Source organism: Rhea pennata, chromosome 2 (assembly GCF_028389875.1).
Source record: "Rhea pennata isolate bPtePen1 chromosome 2, bPtePen1.pri, whole genome shotgun sequence".
Lineage (NCBI taxonomy): Eukaryota > Metazoa > Chordata > Aves > Rheiformes > Rheidae > Rhea > Rhea pennata.
In genome coordinates this window covers 58,141,079-58,160,104 of record NC_084664.1, presented here as the reverse complement: position 1 = coordinate 58,160,104, position 19,026 = coordinate 58,141,079, and the positions used below count along the sequence as shown (strand labels likewise).

The 19,026-nt window shown below is 41.4% G+C and overlaps 1 protein-coding gene across 1 annotated transcript in view; it reads right to left on the bottom strand.

Annotated features, from left to right (window-relative positions):
- The window catches only part of VOPP1 (VOPP1 WW domain binding protein), a 67,876-nt gene that overhangs the window by 11,593 nt on the left and 37,257 nt on the right, over window positions 1–19,026 (bottom strand). The window contains exon 2 of the mRNA XM_062569591.1: window positions 12,041–12,099. Coding sequence (XP_062425575.1) covers window positions 12,041–12,099 — 59 coding nt within the window. The remainder of the gene's footprint in view (window positions 1–12,040; window positions 12,100–19,026) is intronic.

Sequence of the window (19,026 nt, the reverse complement as noted above, 5' to 3'; positions counted from 1 at the left end):
GAAAGAGGCCAGAAGTGCTTCTCCATTTATATACTTGTACCTACACAGCTGAACAAGTCCCTTCTTAGCAGACTTGCCGCAAGAAAGAACAGCATCTAAAAATAAATTCCCTGATTGGTACTTGCTGGGAACTGGAGAAGTTAAAGAGATAAAGCAAGGACTATAGTCTTCAGTAGACTGTAGCACTCTGACAATGTTGCCTGTCCTCACCCAGTGTGGGTATTTCCCATCAATACCATCCATCTGAAATGGAGACTGTAGTATTCTTAGTTTTCCCCTCTGGACTGTTTATATCATCTATACCCAAACTTGATTTAACATTCAAGATGTTTAATCAACAATGTCTTTTGGAAGAATAAAACAAAAAATAAATTATTAATCCATGCAAAATGACAGAAATGCTGCTGTAGACCCAGGGAGAGAGGGAGGAGAGAGGGAAAAAAAAAACTACAACAACCAAAACTCCTTTTAAAACAGCAAATTGCACGATTTCTAACCAGTATCCTGTGGACAAGCCTGATTTTAACTCCAAAAAAGACTGCATGCCAGTGATAGGTGAAATGACTGCTGCATGTATGTGTAAGATCTACAGTGCTAGCTGGGATTCACAGGAACGCAAGAACCACTGGCAATTTTCAAAGTGTGGGGTGGGGGGAAGGCAGGAAGTAAGTTTAAGGAAAGGGGAAGTTAACAACAGACTGAAACAAAGAACGGAAGAGAAAGATTTGGGAGGAATGGCTATGAGCACCTACGAAACAGGTTCCCAGATGGAGCTAAGAAAGTCCCAGCTGCTGTCCTAAAACCAGCATGGACAAAACACTAGAAAATGGACCACAAGTGCTGGCAAAGAACTGTAAGGGCCAAGCCCCTAAGCCTGGGTCTGTGGTCACACCACTGCCCCTGAGCCCTTGAAGCCAAAAGGTTTGAGTCTGTTACTACTGAACAGATGATGGCGAATAGCTAAATGTATGTGTGTGCAAGGACACACGTGCATTGATTTGCTTAATGGAAAAACACAAAAAAAGTAAAACAAAAAAATTATATTAAAAAGAAAAATCAAATGAGATTTAATCTTGGAACTCTTGCAACACTTGCAACTCAGCTGCCAGTATGTAGTTATGCTAAATAGAGATAAACCATGGAACAAAAACCAAACAAATAAACAAACAAATGAAAAAAAAACAAAGCAGGCAAACACCACAGAGTGACTAGCAAAAACTATTCTGATCAAGGTTAGAGGCTTGGATAAGCTGTGAATGAGGAGTAAAGCCATTGAACTCAACAGGACTACTCTGCTATAAAAATCTGAGTTAGACTTTAACAATAAGGATGAGGAAAGAGAATCAACAGAAGGTATGCTGAATAACTGAAAGAGATGGAATTATTCTTCTACAAAGTTTTTTCACCGCTAATTAGTTCATTTCAGGCCATTCTGGATATTACTCAGTACATTTCTGTCTTTCAATAAAAAGTAGTTTTTGAAGGAAAGTCATTGCCTATACTGCTATGCAAGGAAAGATCCAGTTCACTGGTGACATGGAGAAGACGACCAGATAAGTAAAGGAGCTTAACAGTACCAGCACTATAGACAAGTTATCTCAAGTTACCCATTCCGCTACAGCAGCCCACATGGGCATGAACACTGAAATTACTGAGCACACTCCGCAATGCAGAGTCCGATTCTGCCATCAAGAGTCCTACCTAAGTAACTCTGTCAGCAGTGAGACCCACGGTGGTTTTATCTCTTTCCAGAAAGACGCCACAAGACAAAGGCTCTATTCCTCCGCTGGCATTGACTGAAATGCCCAAGGGGCAGTATCACAGGCAGGGTCTTTGGCTGGTGCAGCAAAGTGATAGGTAACATCATCTTTCTACTCTCAGTCTTGGAGCTGTTTGCAGCTCCCAGGTGTGATTGCCTAAGTGGCTCGATTTTCAGGAGGTTCATGACTCTGTTGTGGTTATCTGCAGTCACAGATAGGCCAAAGAGCTCAACGAGCCCCAGAGCCCAAAATTGTCCAGTTTGAGCATGTGGAGCACACACTCCACACAAACATATCACAGATACCTTTGACTAATAACGATCTATTAAAGGTTTTCATCTTACCATATGTAGTCTTATCCCGAGGAAAGTAGAATCAAGATCTCTAAGGGCTCACAGAAGCTTACTGCAATTACATGTAAATTCACGCAAATGCGTGCACCTCTTCTGGTGAATTTTAGGGGCCCAGAAACTGAAAAAGATTGAAATCATGCGTTCACTACATAAGAGTAACAGTCTGGTTACCCATCTGTCAGTAATCAGCTTTACTTGGGCAAGTCACCTCTGTGTTTCTCTTCTTTTCTTATACATAGCAAAGGTCCTCTTTCAACACATGCAAGAACAACGCCTTATAAAATGGAGCCCTGAATCGGGCTACTGAAACAGACTTAACTAAATATATGCAATGAGTATAACGGCTTCATACCCGAATGCAGCTGTGACCTCAGTGGAACATCTGTACTCAAAAGTAAAACAGTATCTCTGAGACTCTGGAGACCACTAGAGATAAGTTACCCAGGTACCTGATAAATCAGCCAGCTCATAACCACCTAAGAAACCATGAAACAAAGAGGAGGAAAGAGGTTTTCAGGTCAATTTTTCTACAGAGTAGAAACAACAGATAAAAATTATATTTGCTCAAATTAGATTGCTCTCTGCTTTGACACATCTAACCCCCCCCACACACACACAATGAGACGAGATATTTGGCTTGTGTCCTTCAGGCAAGCTTGAAAAATAAAAGCAGGCAACAGCTGAAAGAGGGATTATTTCTCAGTTATCCTCTGGGTGAAGAGCCTCTTAAACCTGTGCAAGAACTCAGAATACACTAAATCCTCCCCTACTTCTGATGAGAGGAGAAGTATTTGCTCAGCTGCTGCTATCAAAGCAACCATTCTACGAACCTTCCGCTAGCCAACAGCTTGCCATGTCCCTAGCCCTCTCTTCCCAGACCACAAGAGAAGGGCCGCTCTGCAGAGGGATTCGCCTTGCTGTCTGTAAACTCAGCAAGTCTCACCACACACCGATTTGACCTGTACACATCCATCTAGAAATTTTCTCTGACCCTCCTGCAGCAAAACCCAGCAAGCATTGTTCCAGTTTGGGCTGTGACCATTGGTGGCAGCATTGGGCAGCTTGAATAGCCATTTCTTAACATAAGCTATGGACCTGTATTTAACAGAACAGAGCGGAGAAACACCCTAATTTCAGGCCCTGACCTAAGACAGACATACATAATTTGTACTGTGGTAGTTTTTGATTTTCTGGAGGTAGGAGTGTAAATTTATTGTTCTAGCAGTGATGAGGACTTCTGGCCAATCATCAGGCCCCTTATTAAACACACTATTAGTTCTTCAAATCTCAAACTGCTCCCAGTGGATGAGCAGTCCTACTGCATCTAATAGTTATCTGCCTTGGGAGATTATGAGCAGCCTACTGGCAGGGGGCGATGGATGTCCACGAAATTGCCATCAGCCTGCATTTAACGCACGGATGTTCCGCAAATTTTCTTCTTTGCCAAACCACCACAGGACCTAACACAGAGGAGGATACAGACATTAATGACCAAAATTTAGGTGCCACCAAGTCTTGCAATTCTTTCATCCAGGGTCTCCCTATCCAAGAGGGAGCAAATGCTCCCTGTTGCAGTTCACTAGAGCTCAGACCAGGTACAAACCTTCCTGTCCCACTAAAAGGGGGACCAAGAAATTATTCCTTGTCCTTGCATTAGGGTTCTTGCTCAGGATGTGGAATAGTCAATGCTCTGATGAATATTTCAAGTCCAACAGCTCCAAGAGGAAAACAAGTGAGGCTCACACATGACAAGCCACCACTGCACCCTCCAGAAATGAGACATCTGGCCTGTGTTCTCTGCTTGTCATTGAGCAGACAGAGAAGGAACTGACACCAGGTGCTCACCTCCCAGAGGAGTACTTCACTGAATGAGAGAGGCTGCCCCCTTTTCCTTCTTCCTCTCCATTTTCAGAATAAACCACGTATGCCTGGCCAGCCCCCAACTCTGAGAAATAGCTTGTACCTTCAAAGCTAAAATTAGATAAGTCATCTGCTTGATCCCTTGCAAAGTTTGTGATCTATAACCCTTCTCCTCTGGCAGGATTCACTCTTAGCGAGTTCAGATACCGGTTAATTTGGTCTCTAGCTCTCCCTGGGCTGTGCTTATGGCACCTAGGAACCTGATCCATAGGAGAAAATTCAGCTAGGTGGAAAGACATTTAACAATTTGGTGTTCACAACAGTAAGGACTACAATATCCACAGATCCATTAACATCGAGAGAATCTAGCCCTTTACTTAAAATAACAATTATACCACCTTAATAGTATAGAACACTGAAGCTATCTGTGATATTTTGTACTATTATAGTTTAAGACTATACATGATTAAGTAATGGTGGGGGGGTTGTTGCCTTTTTATACAGATGGTGTGATGATTACTGCTGTCTTCCTTCAAGACGCAAACTCTGTACTTACATTCTTCAGCTGAACTACAAATGCAAACAAGCCCTTCCCGTAGCTGCTTGCAGCTAAACTGGTGGCCCTGGCCTGAATCCAGGTCTCTGTTTTTGCACTGTGCCAGGCACTCAAAAGGTCTGGAATCATGCAAAACTATTATACTGGGTCCCCTCTCCCTCCCATGCTGGTTTCAAATCAAATGGAAGAATAAATCAACAGCTAGATTACTGCCCTAAGCACACACCTGCTGACATTTCATGCTGCTGTAACTGTAATTGGAAAGCTAAGTGTATCATCAGGAAAGCCAACTTAATTAAAAGCAGTAAACATAACAGGATGTGGAGCACACAAAGTAACTCCCATAATGCAACAAGCCCAATACCCAGATTGTGGGGTTTTCCAAGTCTCTTGTATATGTTTTGACAAAAGAACTGTTTTCTAAGCTATCTGAATAACAATAAGAGATAAATGCTTTTCTATTGTTTTCAGCTGGAATATTTTTCATGTTGTTGGTAACACGCAAAAATATTGTTATGGCCAGACTACCAGGCAAATATCTCATTAAGGGCTTTTATTTAAAACTCAAATGTGTACGACCGCCTGATAAATACAACAAAATTTAATCAGTGACCATACACAGAGTCAAAATGAAGGGGAGAGGGAAGGAGGGGAAAAAAGAGAACTTCCACTCATGAAAGCTATTTCAAAAACCATTAAAAAGTATACAAATAGAATACAACCAGCGTTCTTCTTCAACACAAGAAAACAATGGACTGTTCAAATGTACTGCAGGAATGTATTTTTGCTAATATTTGCATGTTCAAAACTTTTTAAGTTAACACTACAGTTCTTCTTCTAACTGAAAAATACACAGATTTAAGCAACATAAAATAGATGAATACATGTGCAATTGCCTGCTACATGCAGCAAACTTATCTACGGCAGAAACATATTAGCCTAAAAATACAGCACTTCTGTCAGAAGATGTTTTTAACATTAAATCAAGTCCTCTTTCAAAAAACAAGGTTTATAAGAGACAGAGATATACAAGGTTGTGTTCCCCTATTTTTCTGTTGATCTTCATATATTTTTTCAGCAGAAACGATAACTTTTTCTTCCAGAGAAGTTTCCATGTTTCTTTCTGGAGGTTTTTCACATAAGAGTACATCAGTAACATGAAACAGCATTCTTAAGCAGGGAACCCATGATTGAGCTCCAGTGCAAAAAGGCAGTATGCAGGAGGTGAAAGCAGGAATAGGCTGCAAAGGAAGAATTTAAAAACCTGGCACTCCAAGCCAAAGCTCACCTAGAACTGACACTTGCAAGAGATGCCAAGGGCAGTAAGAGCAGCTTCTACCACTTCACTAAGAGAAGCAAAGAAACAAGGAAAATGCAGGCCTGCTGCTGAGTGGGCTGAGTGATTTAGTGACAGTGCACACAGATAAGGCCAAGATACTCGATGCCTCTTTCCCTTGGTTTTCACCAGCAAAGTCTCCCACATCTCTGTGCTTAGAGGCAGGGTTCAACAGAGAGGAAATTACCAGCAGTCATGGATGGAATTTAACCCATATGAGTCCAAAGGACCAGATGGGCTCCATCCAAGGGTGCTGAGAGCTGGCCAGTGTCATAGCAAGGCCACTTTTTAGCATCTCTGAAAAGTCATGGAGAAGGCCCAGTCACCAGAGAAAGGTAAATGTTGCATCCATCTTTCAAAAAGGTCAGAAGGATGATCTGGAGAACTGTAAGCCAGTCACTATAAAAATCAAGGAGCAAGTCCTCCTGAAATATATTTCCAGGCAAATGAAGAAGGAGAAGTTATTGGGAACATCTGGCATGGATTTACCAAGCATAAATCATTCTGGATGAACCTGATGGCCTTCTATAATAAAGTCTGTGGACAACTAGGATAACAGTGGATGTCATTTACTTCAACTTTAGCATGGCTTTCAATACTCTCTTCCATAGTACTTCCACAGTTAACGCCCAAGTTAGGATGTTACAGTCCGGATAGGCAGACAGGTAGAGAAAACTAGTCAATCGATGGGGCTCAGAGGGCCAGGAGTTAACGGGTCATATGCTAACTGGAAGCCAGTAGACCTATTAGAGTTCCACAGCGGTCTGGACCTGTCCTGTCTAACATCTTTATCAATGATCTCGAAGTAATGACAGAGCATTCATCAAGTCTGCAGGCGGCACCAAATGGAGAGGACCAGTCGACAAGCTCATAGGCAGGCCTGCCACTCAGAGGGACCTATATAAGCTGGAGGAATGGCCTTACAGGAACCTCATTAAACTGAGCACATACAAATGCGAAGTCTTGCACGTGGGAAGGACGAAATCCCTTGTAGGCTGTGGAGCAGCTCCGCTGAAAAGGTCAAGTAGGTAAACAGCAAGCTGAGCATGAACCAGCACCATGCCATGGCAGCAATAAAGGCCAACAGCATCCTGGGTTGTATCAACAGAAGCATAGCCAGGATCAAGGGAAGTGACTATTCCTCTTTAGTGAGCCCTTACTGGACCACATCTAAAATAGTGTGTCCAGTTTTGGAGCCCATAATAGAAAAACATTGATAAGCTGGAGTGACTTCAGTGGAGGGCCACCAAGTCTCGCCCTGCGAGAGAGGCTGAAGTAACAAGGTTTGCCTGGAGAAGAGACAGCTTAAGAGGGACCCTAGAGCAGCCTGCCAGTACCTAGGAGGTAGTTATTGAGAAACTGGAACCAGGCTCTTCACTGCGGTGCAGTATAGGAAGATGACAGAGAATGCATATAAACTGACACAAAAGAAGTTCTGAATCAATGAATGGATTTTTTTTTTTTCTCTCGTAAGACTAGTCAGGCAGTGGAACAGGCTGCCCTGGGAAGCATCCCCTCCTTCCTTGGATGTTTTCAAGACTCAACTGAATAAAACCCTAAACAATCTGGGCTGACCCCATAGCTGACTCTGCTTTGAGCAGGAGGTTAGACTGGAGACCCCCTGAATTATTCTCTGATTCTATAATCAGAATTATTTTCTTTTCCTCGCTACTTCTCTTCAGAGTATCACATCATTAAAAACACCAATATACCATAAGCCAACAGGATTATCTGAAATAATGTTAATCAAACACTGGATGACATCAAAATTCCCTTCTCCCTCCAGGCCAATCCCTTCACTGTGACCCAGTGACATCAGTGGCAGTATATGCGTTGCCTTAGTGCTTAGCATTCATACTCAAAACATTTGTGCTGCTTTGCAGAACATGCCACAGAGTCTGGAGAGAAAAGGAGAGGATTACAAACATGCAGGTTCTAGCATTTGGAATTTATCACTTCATTAAATGCTCAGATGTGATGGTAGCTAACAACAAGGGGAAAAACAAACAGTACAGGCCTATGGGACTGGTCAGTCATCCCTGGAACATATTTCTTCCTGCAATAAAAGATACCTTCATTCTAATCAAAATGCTCCCAATCAATAAATGCTCTCAACAAAATGTAAATCAGCCTTCCATCTACTATTCATTCCCAATTTAGAGGTGGAAAAACAACAAAAGTCTCTCTTAAATGCCACCGTGGTGTGTAGACTTAGGAGAAGGGTTTGCAGCCTAATATATTCATTGTGTTCTGTGTCATTATTCTCTGTGGCAGGTAAGAAAATAACCCTGACTGTCCTGCTGTTGTCAGCACTGCAGATCAGTGGTGGTGCAGACTGAGGTGGTTTATTTAAATAAAGGTAGAACAATGATTCTTGTAGAGGATCAGAGTCACGTCTGTCCAGACAGCTTTAATTCTGAACTGCTTTCTGTGTATCCATACAAGGAAAAGTATGATCTAACTCCTTAAGCAAAGTCAGGGATAACCTGACTCTCTGCTTTTCCAAAGGAGGGGAATTAGAACCCAATGACTAATTCCTCCCTCAATTTAATTCTGTTTGCTTGTTTTTCCTGGCCACAGAAAAATAAGTGCTTTGCTGAAGCAGGAGCAAAGTAGCAGGCTGACAATATCACATGACTCAGAAAACTAGCACATGAAGAAGTCATTGGTTTGGTTGGTGAAATAATTTAAGAACAGTCTCAGTAATTTTCTGTATGAACAGTGGAACAGTAATGTCTTTCTAAAATTCACAGCAAGCTTTCATGTTGGCTTTTGGTCTCAAATATATGGCATCTTAAGTTAATGGATTAATAAAGCAGAGGTAGAAAAGTTAGGAAAATGATCGGTTCCTTAGACTAGCCTTAAGAAATAGAATTATACTTAGAAGAAACTTGAACTAAACCAAAGCTTACTGCAGATTTATGAAGGCTAGAATAGTTATGTCCACTAGAGAAATAGAAAAAGCTGTATAATTCCTTGGACAGAGAGAAACATGATCAGTTCCATAATGATAGAGACCTCCAATTTTCACCGTAGCTGTCAGTATAGGAAGCAAAACCAACACATTCTAAGAAAGCATTGAGCAACATCTCCAACAGCTTTTTCTTTTTACAATAGTGCAGTAAAAGACACGTTGAATCAAAAACTAAGACACTCAAGTCACAAAAAAGGGACAGTCCTTTCCCTAAAAATGCTGTCCCCTAATCTAGGTGAATTTCCAGTACACTTATTTTAGCACACTGACTTCTTATCCCATGCTCCTCTTGATCAGCAGACACAGTCTTATCTCCATCTCTGGGTAGCTGCAGTAGATCCTTTACAGGAAAGATTAGCTCAGCTATTCTGCCTTTCAACTTTTGATAAAAGGTAATACAGACCTTATGTGACATTCCAGGTTGGGTTTATGTTACTTTGGGCAATTTAAAGAGAATCAGCTATTACACAACACCTTGTAGGAAGGAGGAGGCACCTAATCAGAAAAGATGAAGCATATGAACATGACAGTCCAGGGACTGAAAAATCAGTGAAAACAGAAGGCAATATATTATGTACTGCAGTGACTAACTATATTTGCATTCTTGTGGACTTGCTGCTTCAGAAAGTGACAGGACAAAATATAGCCCGTTCACTACGGCACCTTCCAGATCTAGATTTGCAAAGAGGAGATGCTCTTAGCCTGAAGTTACATACTATGCCTTCGGATGATTTAACATCTAACCATATGCTAATAGAAGAGATCCTATTCATGTCTCTCTCCTCCTCCACAACATGCATATTACTCCTTCCCTCTCATTTCACCAGTGCTTGCACTCACTAAGAATTGTACCATGCTGATTCAAAACTCTGATTTGAATGTGCTAAAATGAACAACTTTCTGTGGGATAGCAAGTTGAATTAATTCAGTGACAGGTCAGACAAGTACCAAAGTGATGAGACTAGGACAGAGGAAGGGAGAAGCAGGAGAGCTGCAAACTCCTGGACTGGCTTGTCAGTGACCTAGACCTTCATCCTAGAAGACATTCAGACCTGTGTTATGCCTCTCCTATGCCATACAGGTGTGGAGAGACAGTACAGGTAGGAACCAGCTAGGGATTTGACCAACAGGAACTGAAATTGCAGAAGTAATGAAGCATGAAACTCCAGACACTGCAGATATCAACAAACTTCTTACAGTTTTGGCTCAGTCTTGTTCTAGAGGTGCCGAGCTCTTACAGGCTCAAATACCCTCTCTCCCCTCCCTTCCACTTTTATTCACTTGTCACCCCACCTACCCTCATACCTCACCTACCATTTAAGCTTTATCCTCTCCAAATCCTTACTGCCTTTCTTTAGTGTTTCTTCTTTCCCACTTAAACTCACAAATGTAATAACAGCATTAACATGATGCTCACCAGCACCACAATAATCATTGAGCACACACACCACATCCTGTGCCCTTTCCTTCTTCCATCGACCTAGACTGTCCAGCAGACAGGCAATTGCTATGCATTTATGCAATATCTTGGTTAACAGGGTCTGCAGTAACGATCATACCAACAAAATAACTAGTAATGTTCTTCTGGTTGACCTGATATAGTCAATGTACACCAGTTTTCTCTCCCTGTCAAAAAACCCTCTCCCAAACCAAACAATTGTTTTTAGCAACAACCCACCAGCACTATTGCTGCTCTCCCAATTCTCAGCGTAGTGCTCAACTTTCAATGTCCAGAGCTGTGTTCACTTCCAATTAACCTCTCTGATGGACTGGAAAATAAACACACTGCTTTTCTACAGAATAATCCATTTCAGCACACAAAGAAAGCAATAAACTAGTAACCAAAAGGAAACCAAAGAGAAAGCAACTTTGTGTCAGCTCTATTGTGGACTGTTAGCTTCCTCTCCGAACCCTTTGCTTTTGCAGGACTTGCTGTCTATTTATTTACCTGTGGTGTGAAGAGTCTGAGCTAACACCCAAAATCCAAACAGCTACCTTTTTGTGTTAGCAAGCGAGACAAATGTTGGCTGCAAAAGTGTGTGGGCAGAAATGTAAGCAGAACACCAAGGTGATGATGAATAATGCGCTCCTGAATGTCAAGGTATGGCAGGATTTTTGTAACATCCCAGCTCCTTTCCCACATTGCAGCAAGATAAAATAAAATGTAGGTGGAACCAAAGTCCTGATGATATTAGTATGCAAAGAAAATTAACTTATTTAAATTCATCCATCTGTTCTGGCCAACCATTTATGAGTAATTCTCAACATTTTAGTCACTTCATAAGAAGACAGTAAGTTGTAGGCACAAACACTTCCTAACCGGTTCATATTCTCGAGCACAGATGATTAAATCACACAGTAAATGGTTCATTCTTTCAGTAAGCTTTGTTTCTTGCTTAGTTTCCTGGCTGCTTTTTGTCTCTACCATTTCTCTCCTGTTTCTGGCAGATGAAGTGGAGGTGGAGAAGAAATGGGAGGGAGGTGCTTGGGCAGCATAAGGATTACTGTAATTTCCAATCCTTAAGCAAGGAAGAGTTTGCTCAGAAAACAGATGACCTGTGCTGCTACCTACTCCTCCCTCCCCCCCCCCCCCCCACTTTTTTTTTCCCCCTCCTGGGAACAATTCCTCCCCCACACACACTTCTCCCACCTCTTTGTTGTTGCTCTGGGCAATTCAAGTCAGAGAAAACTGCAGTTCAGAAAGACCCTGAATCATGCACCTACAACTCATTGACATTAGGTTCACATCCAAACCTGATGTAAATGTAGATGCCAGTCAGCAAAAGGAGAGCTATGCCATGGATAACAAATCATGTCAGCTCCCCAAATTAAAGAATGGTATTACCACAGGGACAAACTTATTTTCAAAGCATTCTTGGTATTCTGCCTGACTACCTGCCCTTTTTCAAAGCAAAGGGACAACTCGCTCCTCACACAGTTCTGCCTGTGTTTCCTTTCACCATTTTGAAATAAGAACCATTTTTAAGATTTTATATTTTGTTTTCAACAGGAAAAGCAGCCTGAAATGGTGAGGAAATGAGTTTATGTACCTTTTTCTTTTTCCCCAAGAGAGGAAAGGGGAAAGTAATTATACTTTTTCCCAAGAGATGGAAAAAAGTATAATTAGTGACAGAGTAACACTAAGAGCCAAGAGAATCTAATCATCACTTGGAAACACAAAGGAAAGTGATGACTACTTACATATAATATGTAGGATATAATCCTTCAAAGTACCAGCAATGTTTTTTGGCCTCTGTACACTACAAAGAAAGAAAAAGAATGGTATTAATATTTACATAGGACAACATGTGATTACAAACACAAGCTTTGAATATTTATAAATACTGTAATTTTGAGCAATTAAAGATTTCTATTCCCAATAACTTCACAAATTTAAAACATAAAACAACTGGGAAATTAGCTAACTTGAACTATAATGTGCCCTGTAAAGGTTCAGATGTTTCACTCTGAGCTCTGTCTGTGGAGCCTCACAGGTTCACACAACACACAACCGTAGTCACTAGACTCTGCCAAGACACAGGCTCCAAATGCACATATTTCCTGGCAGAACTGGAGTCTTAAAAGAATCTCAAGAATATGGGGAACTTAAGAGTCCATTGTGGTTATAGTCACTTAAACTCCAAGACATCCCCAGTTAGGCAACACTAGACATATGTCTGCACAATTAATTGCAAGGAATTATTCATCTTTATGGAATTCTCTGACGTACAGAGTCAGGCTCAGAAAGGAACAAAACAGAGAACTGATGTTAGGACAGCATCTCATTTTCCTACAGCCTGGAACTGCTTCAAGTGTTCATTAAAGCATTTGGGAAAGGAAACTGCTTTCTGCAGCCCAGTAGTATTATTCTCTTCTGCAGACTGTCAGTATATCCTTTTTAAAGGATGGTGATGGGCGTTTTCTCTGCATGTGTGTGCAAGCAACGTGGGAAATGCACATCATTTCAGGCACTGCCAGAGTAGAGACAACAACTGAACAATACTGATACTTAAAAAGGAAAACCAGATGTCAAGCGCAAATTGTATATACGATGCACACAATATTTCTGCATATCCTGCTGACATCCCTAGCATTAAAAACTGTATTCATTACAGACATTGCTCCAGCAGCTCCACCACAAGCTGTATTATCTGATCATGCACAGACAGGGCATTCTGAGACATCTTCCACTGAGACATCTTCCACAGAGTAGAAAGGAAACACCTTGCTGTGGCTTTAACAATTCTCTCTGCTGCTCACACCTGACACCCAATGTCAGAGAGCACTTGGTGCATCCGCAGTGCTTGGATCATCCTTCGTGTTCTCTTGGCAGCTCACCTTTAAATAATAGCTCATATAAGTTTATTAGCCTTCCTGAAACCCAGAATACTAAATGAATCCAGTTAAGACAAAGACAAAGAGTTTTTACATCTCTGACTCTCAGTCCTCATGAATAGCAAAGGCTGCAAGCTCTTTAATGAGCATCTGATGAGCTAAATCACAGACAGATCAATTACAGCCCATGAAGACAAACTGCTGTGGATTAAATTGTTAAGACTAGAGCAGGAGGTGGGGAAGGAGGAGGAGAAGATAGATTTTTGATGCATGTGATCAGACCTTTCCACTAATCATATGACAAGCGCTCACACTAGCCTTCAAGCTGCGCAAGCTTTGGGTGCTGCCGAAAGGATTGTAGTGTCTTCCTTAGGATAAAAACAGTGGAAGCCTCATTTCCTTCCAAAACTGGTGCCAGTATTAAAGCAGGAGGGCTCCATAGCTGCTGGGGGAGCAAGTGGTTGTTCTCCAAATATTAACCTCCACATTTGCCCTATCCCCCTCCCCTTTTTTTTTCATTTCTTTCTTCAAAGCTTCAAGTTCTTAAACTTTCCTTCTGAATCTGTTCATCAGTATACTGTTTCCCTTTAATCTGAAATCAGAAAGGGGACAAGTTTCTCTCAGTGCCACCCTGCAAACATAGCACTTTTGTAAATCCAGTGTGTCCAGTGCTGATTTGCTGGAAAAACACCTCAGCTCTTTGCCTTTGAAGACTGCGAATCAGTAGGCCCTGGCAAAAGTGCCACTGTTTGCAAGTCAACTCCTTGGGAAGTCTCATTGCAGAATTCAGCTTCAGGTGTACGCTGGTATATGTTTTTCTTCCTGCTTATGGATCAATATGATCCACTGTTTATCTTAACATCCTTACAGTCTTTGTCCATCTCAAGTGTTTTAATTGATACTCTCCCAGCAATGTTTCAGAACACATGGGCCCTGCGTATCCATTACTTACCCACGTAAAGGAGACATTTATATTTAGTACTTGTTCTGCTGTCCCTATACCTTAATCCATTTTACAAGTTCTAAAATGAACAGAGAAGATTCTTCCTCCTATCCAAGTTCCAAAAATTCTGTTTCTACTTCTTATATTTTTTTGACTTCTTTGTTTCAGCCACATATGCTTACTGCTACCACAACAAGGGCTTCAGCCTAGAAGAGTTTTGCTAATAACAAGCTTCCTTCTAGCTTACAGGGCTTAGATACATATTCTAAAAATTCTTCAGGGCATGGCTTTGTCCTTACATGGGACCTAGCGCAGTCAGTGCCAATTGTGATTCTGGTGGTTTTTACTATTGCAGTAATATGAATAATGCATGGAAGTTGTTTGGCTCTCCTACATAGGAATCAGGCAAACAAACAAGTAGACCTCAAATGCAAGCAGCAGAGCAGAATGCGATATACAGTATTTATCAGAAAAATTTACCTACATTGGACAAAGTGCTGCAGTCCTTCCTTAGTTAAAACTCCCACTGATCTCCACAGAGACATTATTTGAGTAAACTCTGACATAAAACAGAAGGCTACAAACCATAGTCTGTATTGCTGGTTAACAGACCTCACAGGAATTCACTGATAAAGAGAAGAAGAGAATGTCCCAGCCTCTAAGGATTTAAATCTCTTTAGTACTCAGATACCAGAGAGATGAACAGGGCAGCTAGGACATGGATTAATTCTTCCCATCCCACACACATCCTTTGAAACAGACTATGATCATCTGTCTCTCATCAAGATCCAAATTCTTCTTCTGAGCGAGTACACTGGCCTCTTAGTAAAGCTGCTGCAGTGTCATACAAGTACACAAGGGAAAGTATTCCAGCAGCATTCAGTTTCAATCCTCACCTCAAGGATTGCGTCCTTGCAGTTCTTTGAGATAATTCAGATTCAAGCTCTCAAGTTAGCTAAGAAACCTCAATTGGCAGCAACTCACTTCAGTTTACAAAGCAGAAACAAAGTAAAGAAAGATTATTCATATTACTGTGACACAAAGGACCTCAGATGTCAGGGTTGGTGCCCACTCTACTAGCTCCTGTATGAAGACAGACTACATAGCCAAAGAATTTCTAATAAATGTTTGTCCGTGTCTTAAGAAACCATTCACCTAAGAGCTAAAAAGTGTGTTTATGGTTCTTAAACTAAGCTTAGTTATGGCCCTGCTGATGCTTTTAACTTTTCTAAAGGAACATGTCTCCACATTTTGGATATAGAATTTCATCTACATCCTTTATCAATTTGACACAGCTTTAAAATATAAATAAATGCAGGAGTATGTATGTTCATTTTTTTAAATAAATGATGCAGGTCTAATTGGATGTGCATGTGCAATCTCTAGAGAATTAATGGTATGTGAATTAGCCAGATGCTTGAAAACATTTCTCAAAACTGTGGTATTTGGAAAAAGAGAAAAACCATATGAGACTATATTTTTTTAAATCATCATCTCTCCTGTAGCCTGCTTTTACTGAGTGCAGTAACATGAACTGCAAGCTGTGCTTTTCTGTGGCCTCTAGACTCATTCAGATTTCCTCTAAGAAAGGAAACGTGCTTCCTGCCACAGATTGAAACTGCAAATGCTGCTGCTGTGGCTACTAAGAACAATGAAGAAGAGAAGAAGTTACTAAAACATTAACCAAAGATTGGTTTTGATCATACCATAAAATATAGAATACAAGTATGTGTGCGCAGACGATGCGGGGGAAGAGAAAGCAGGCAGCCTGCTCACTGAATGTCTGAAGGTATTCTTCAGATCATTAGTTATGCCTTGTAGAATTTGCAGATATACTGTCTAGAAAGAATATCCTTCACACTGCACATCGATATGTTTCAGTTCACAGGGAAAAAAAAAGAAAAAAAAACACAAACAAAAACCAAAACCAAAAAAAAGCCCCCCAAAACAAACACAGAGAGACCTGTCTGATCAATTAATCACTCTTTGTAATCAAAGCAGCAGTGGATTCATGCCCAGTGCTTTTACTAGAGCTTCAGAAAACCATTATAACCCCATCTACACAGAGCAAATACTTTCCAGTAAAAGCACAATTTATTTTTGTTATGGGAAGCAAAAAAAAAAAAAAAGAAGTCTTTGGTGGATGGAAGGGTTTGGAGTGGGAGGAAGGGAGGAAGATGGGTGTCTGTACTGTGAAGAAACATTCAGACCGAGTTTGTGACATCTGCTCAAAACCAGATTCGGTAGGAGACACAGGTCTGCTATTGATCACCAAGTCAGTGAAACTATTAGTTACCAGTAACTGAGTGGCTAGCTCTCTCCTTTTGACCAGAGAGAAAGCTAGATGCTACAGTACAATTTCCATTATGGATTACAATTCCGAGAGCTCAAATAGGTAAATTCAGAACAACAACAACAAAAGCAGGAATCTAACCAAGTGACCTGCCATACTGACAAGACAGAAATGGCTCCTAGCATTCTGGGATGACTCAGAGAGTCAGTGGCTGTTAAATCACAGAATCACAGAATGGTAAGGTTGGAAGGGACCTCTGGAGATCATCTAGGCCAACCCTCAGCGTAGCCCATACGGGGACTGAACCCACAACCTTAGCATTAGCAGCAGCACGCTCTAACCAACTGAGATAAATCCTCTCATCCCATTGGGTATATCCTACATATTGGTAGAGTGCAGGTTGATCCAAATCTCGTTCTTGTGGCTACAGGCTCCGACACTTTGCTGGGATTTATTTATCCATAGATGAACAGGAAGAAAGAACTAAAACTGTATCTGAAACTTGGAACAAGACCTCATTGTTTCTCAACAACACACAGCGTGATTTAGGAAAAGATTTCCTATTCCAAGTTATTCCCAGAATTCCGTATTCCAGCCAGATCAGAACTACTAACTGAGGATACGGGAAGGATAACACTTTTTCTCACCACATGGTCCCACAACATCTGAGAAACAGCTGGCTATGCCTGCTGCCTCTCTTGCAGAAAGCTTCTTGCAAGAAGTCATCTGCATAGATCTGTTCCAGTTATTGGTCACTGCACCTGGCAGCTGCTATATGGAATGCAGATAAAAAGATGGGGCAGTCTACAATGTGATTCACTCCAGACTAAATAATCAGTTCCAGGAGGGACGTTACTGGCCGTTGTTATTCACAATATTGTACAATATTTGACCTTTAAAATTGTATCAGTTAGCAGAACACTATCCATTTCAGCCCCTAGACAAGAACTGAAAGTATTATGAGATAGAAGCTGCTCATCAGATATGGTGCATTGAAATCAGAGGGACTTCTCCATGCTGAAAATTTGAAAGATTGGTTTTGCGGAGACAAGAAGATGAGCTTCCTGGTCTTCCATAGCCAGATGAATGCCCACAGAGGGCATAAACTCACCCATTTAAGTAAAGGACAACATATACCAAGACTGAAAAGTACAGCCTAAGGGTGAAAACAATTTACTACAGAAAATACATTCTGTTTTAGCCTTGCCTGAATCCATCACAATTCATCCCTGCTTCTTCCATGGTGATGCTAACAGATGAGGCCAAACTGACCCCTCTCCAAACTATTCCAAAAAATTGACTTAAACGATTTAAACAAACACTCCTGTTGCAAAAGTCAGGAGCAACTTTACTTTTAACATAATCCTGGTCTTTAGCAGTTTTTATTCACTAAACCAACGAAGATATGTCAGAAGACTTCTGTATAATAGGTTACTGATTCCTCTACCCATTCCTAGTTTCAAGCCTTCCCTCCTATTAAACAATAAATGAAATGGATACTAGTTCAGATATACAGTCACTCTATCAAGGCCCCAAGTTTAAAAATTCATACAACTCCAATTATATATTTCTGAAGGAGCTGTTTCTTGCCAATCTTTTTTTGCTGTTCCCAAGAAAAAAAGAAAGGATTACTACCCATATAGGATTCCTAACAGAAGCTACATGCCCCACCTTGAATTTATTCTTCTGTATTTAGTAAAATTTCAGCACCAGCAGCTGAAACTCAATAATTCTTCTGGTGCTCAGAGTACAAGCATTAATCATCACGTTTTATTTGGAATTAATGTGAGCTTAGCATTAGATACTCTCCCACTAAAAAGCATTACTTCACCTTTAGCTCTATTAACCTTTTCCACAAAAGAAACACAAATACCCCTTGCATGCCATTTCAGAAGTCGTTGACGGCCTTCCCCCCCCCCCTTCCTTTGGCCATTAGGCAGCAAACTGTAAGCGCGCTTCAGCCCCAGCGCGATCCCGCAGCAGCTGAACGCCACCGGCCCGCCCGCGCCGGGGCCGGGGCCGGGGCCGGGGCCGGGGCCGGGGCCGGGGCCGGGGCCGGGGCCGGGGCCGGGGCCGGGGCTCAGCACCGCGGACAGCGCCGCTCCCGCAGCGCGGCTTCGCCACGTGGAACAGCGGCTCCGTACCTCACCTCACGAGGGTTTCAAAAATATCTATGTGCACACTTCGTTTCTGTATACACACGTTTATAGAATGTTTTGAAATATGGCAGTAAATTGCAAATATACAACCTCTCACACACAGGCTCTTCACTGCCTTCTCACGTGCAGCAGTCCCCAACCAGTAGAACAGTAAGTCTGTTAAATAGCTGGCGGTGTATTTGAGCACTGATAAGAGGAATGAGTAACAACAACATCTGACTAGCTTGAATGGAACAGTTCTACTGAATCTTCTTCAAACCGTTTTGGAAAGCAGAGTTATGTGAAATTTCCAACCCAGATCTAGGTGAGGATGTCAAGTCAAATACTTGACAGAGATGTGCCTTAATACCAGAGAAGGTTAGGACTTGTTTTAAATTCTTATTTCCACATTCATTAACTCAGCAATATTTGTACAGATATAAAAGCTGGGGGCTGGGGGAACATGTTAACCCTTCTT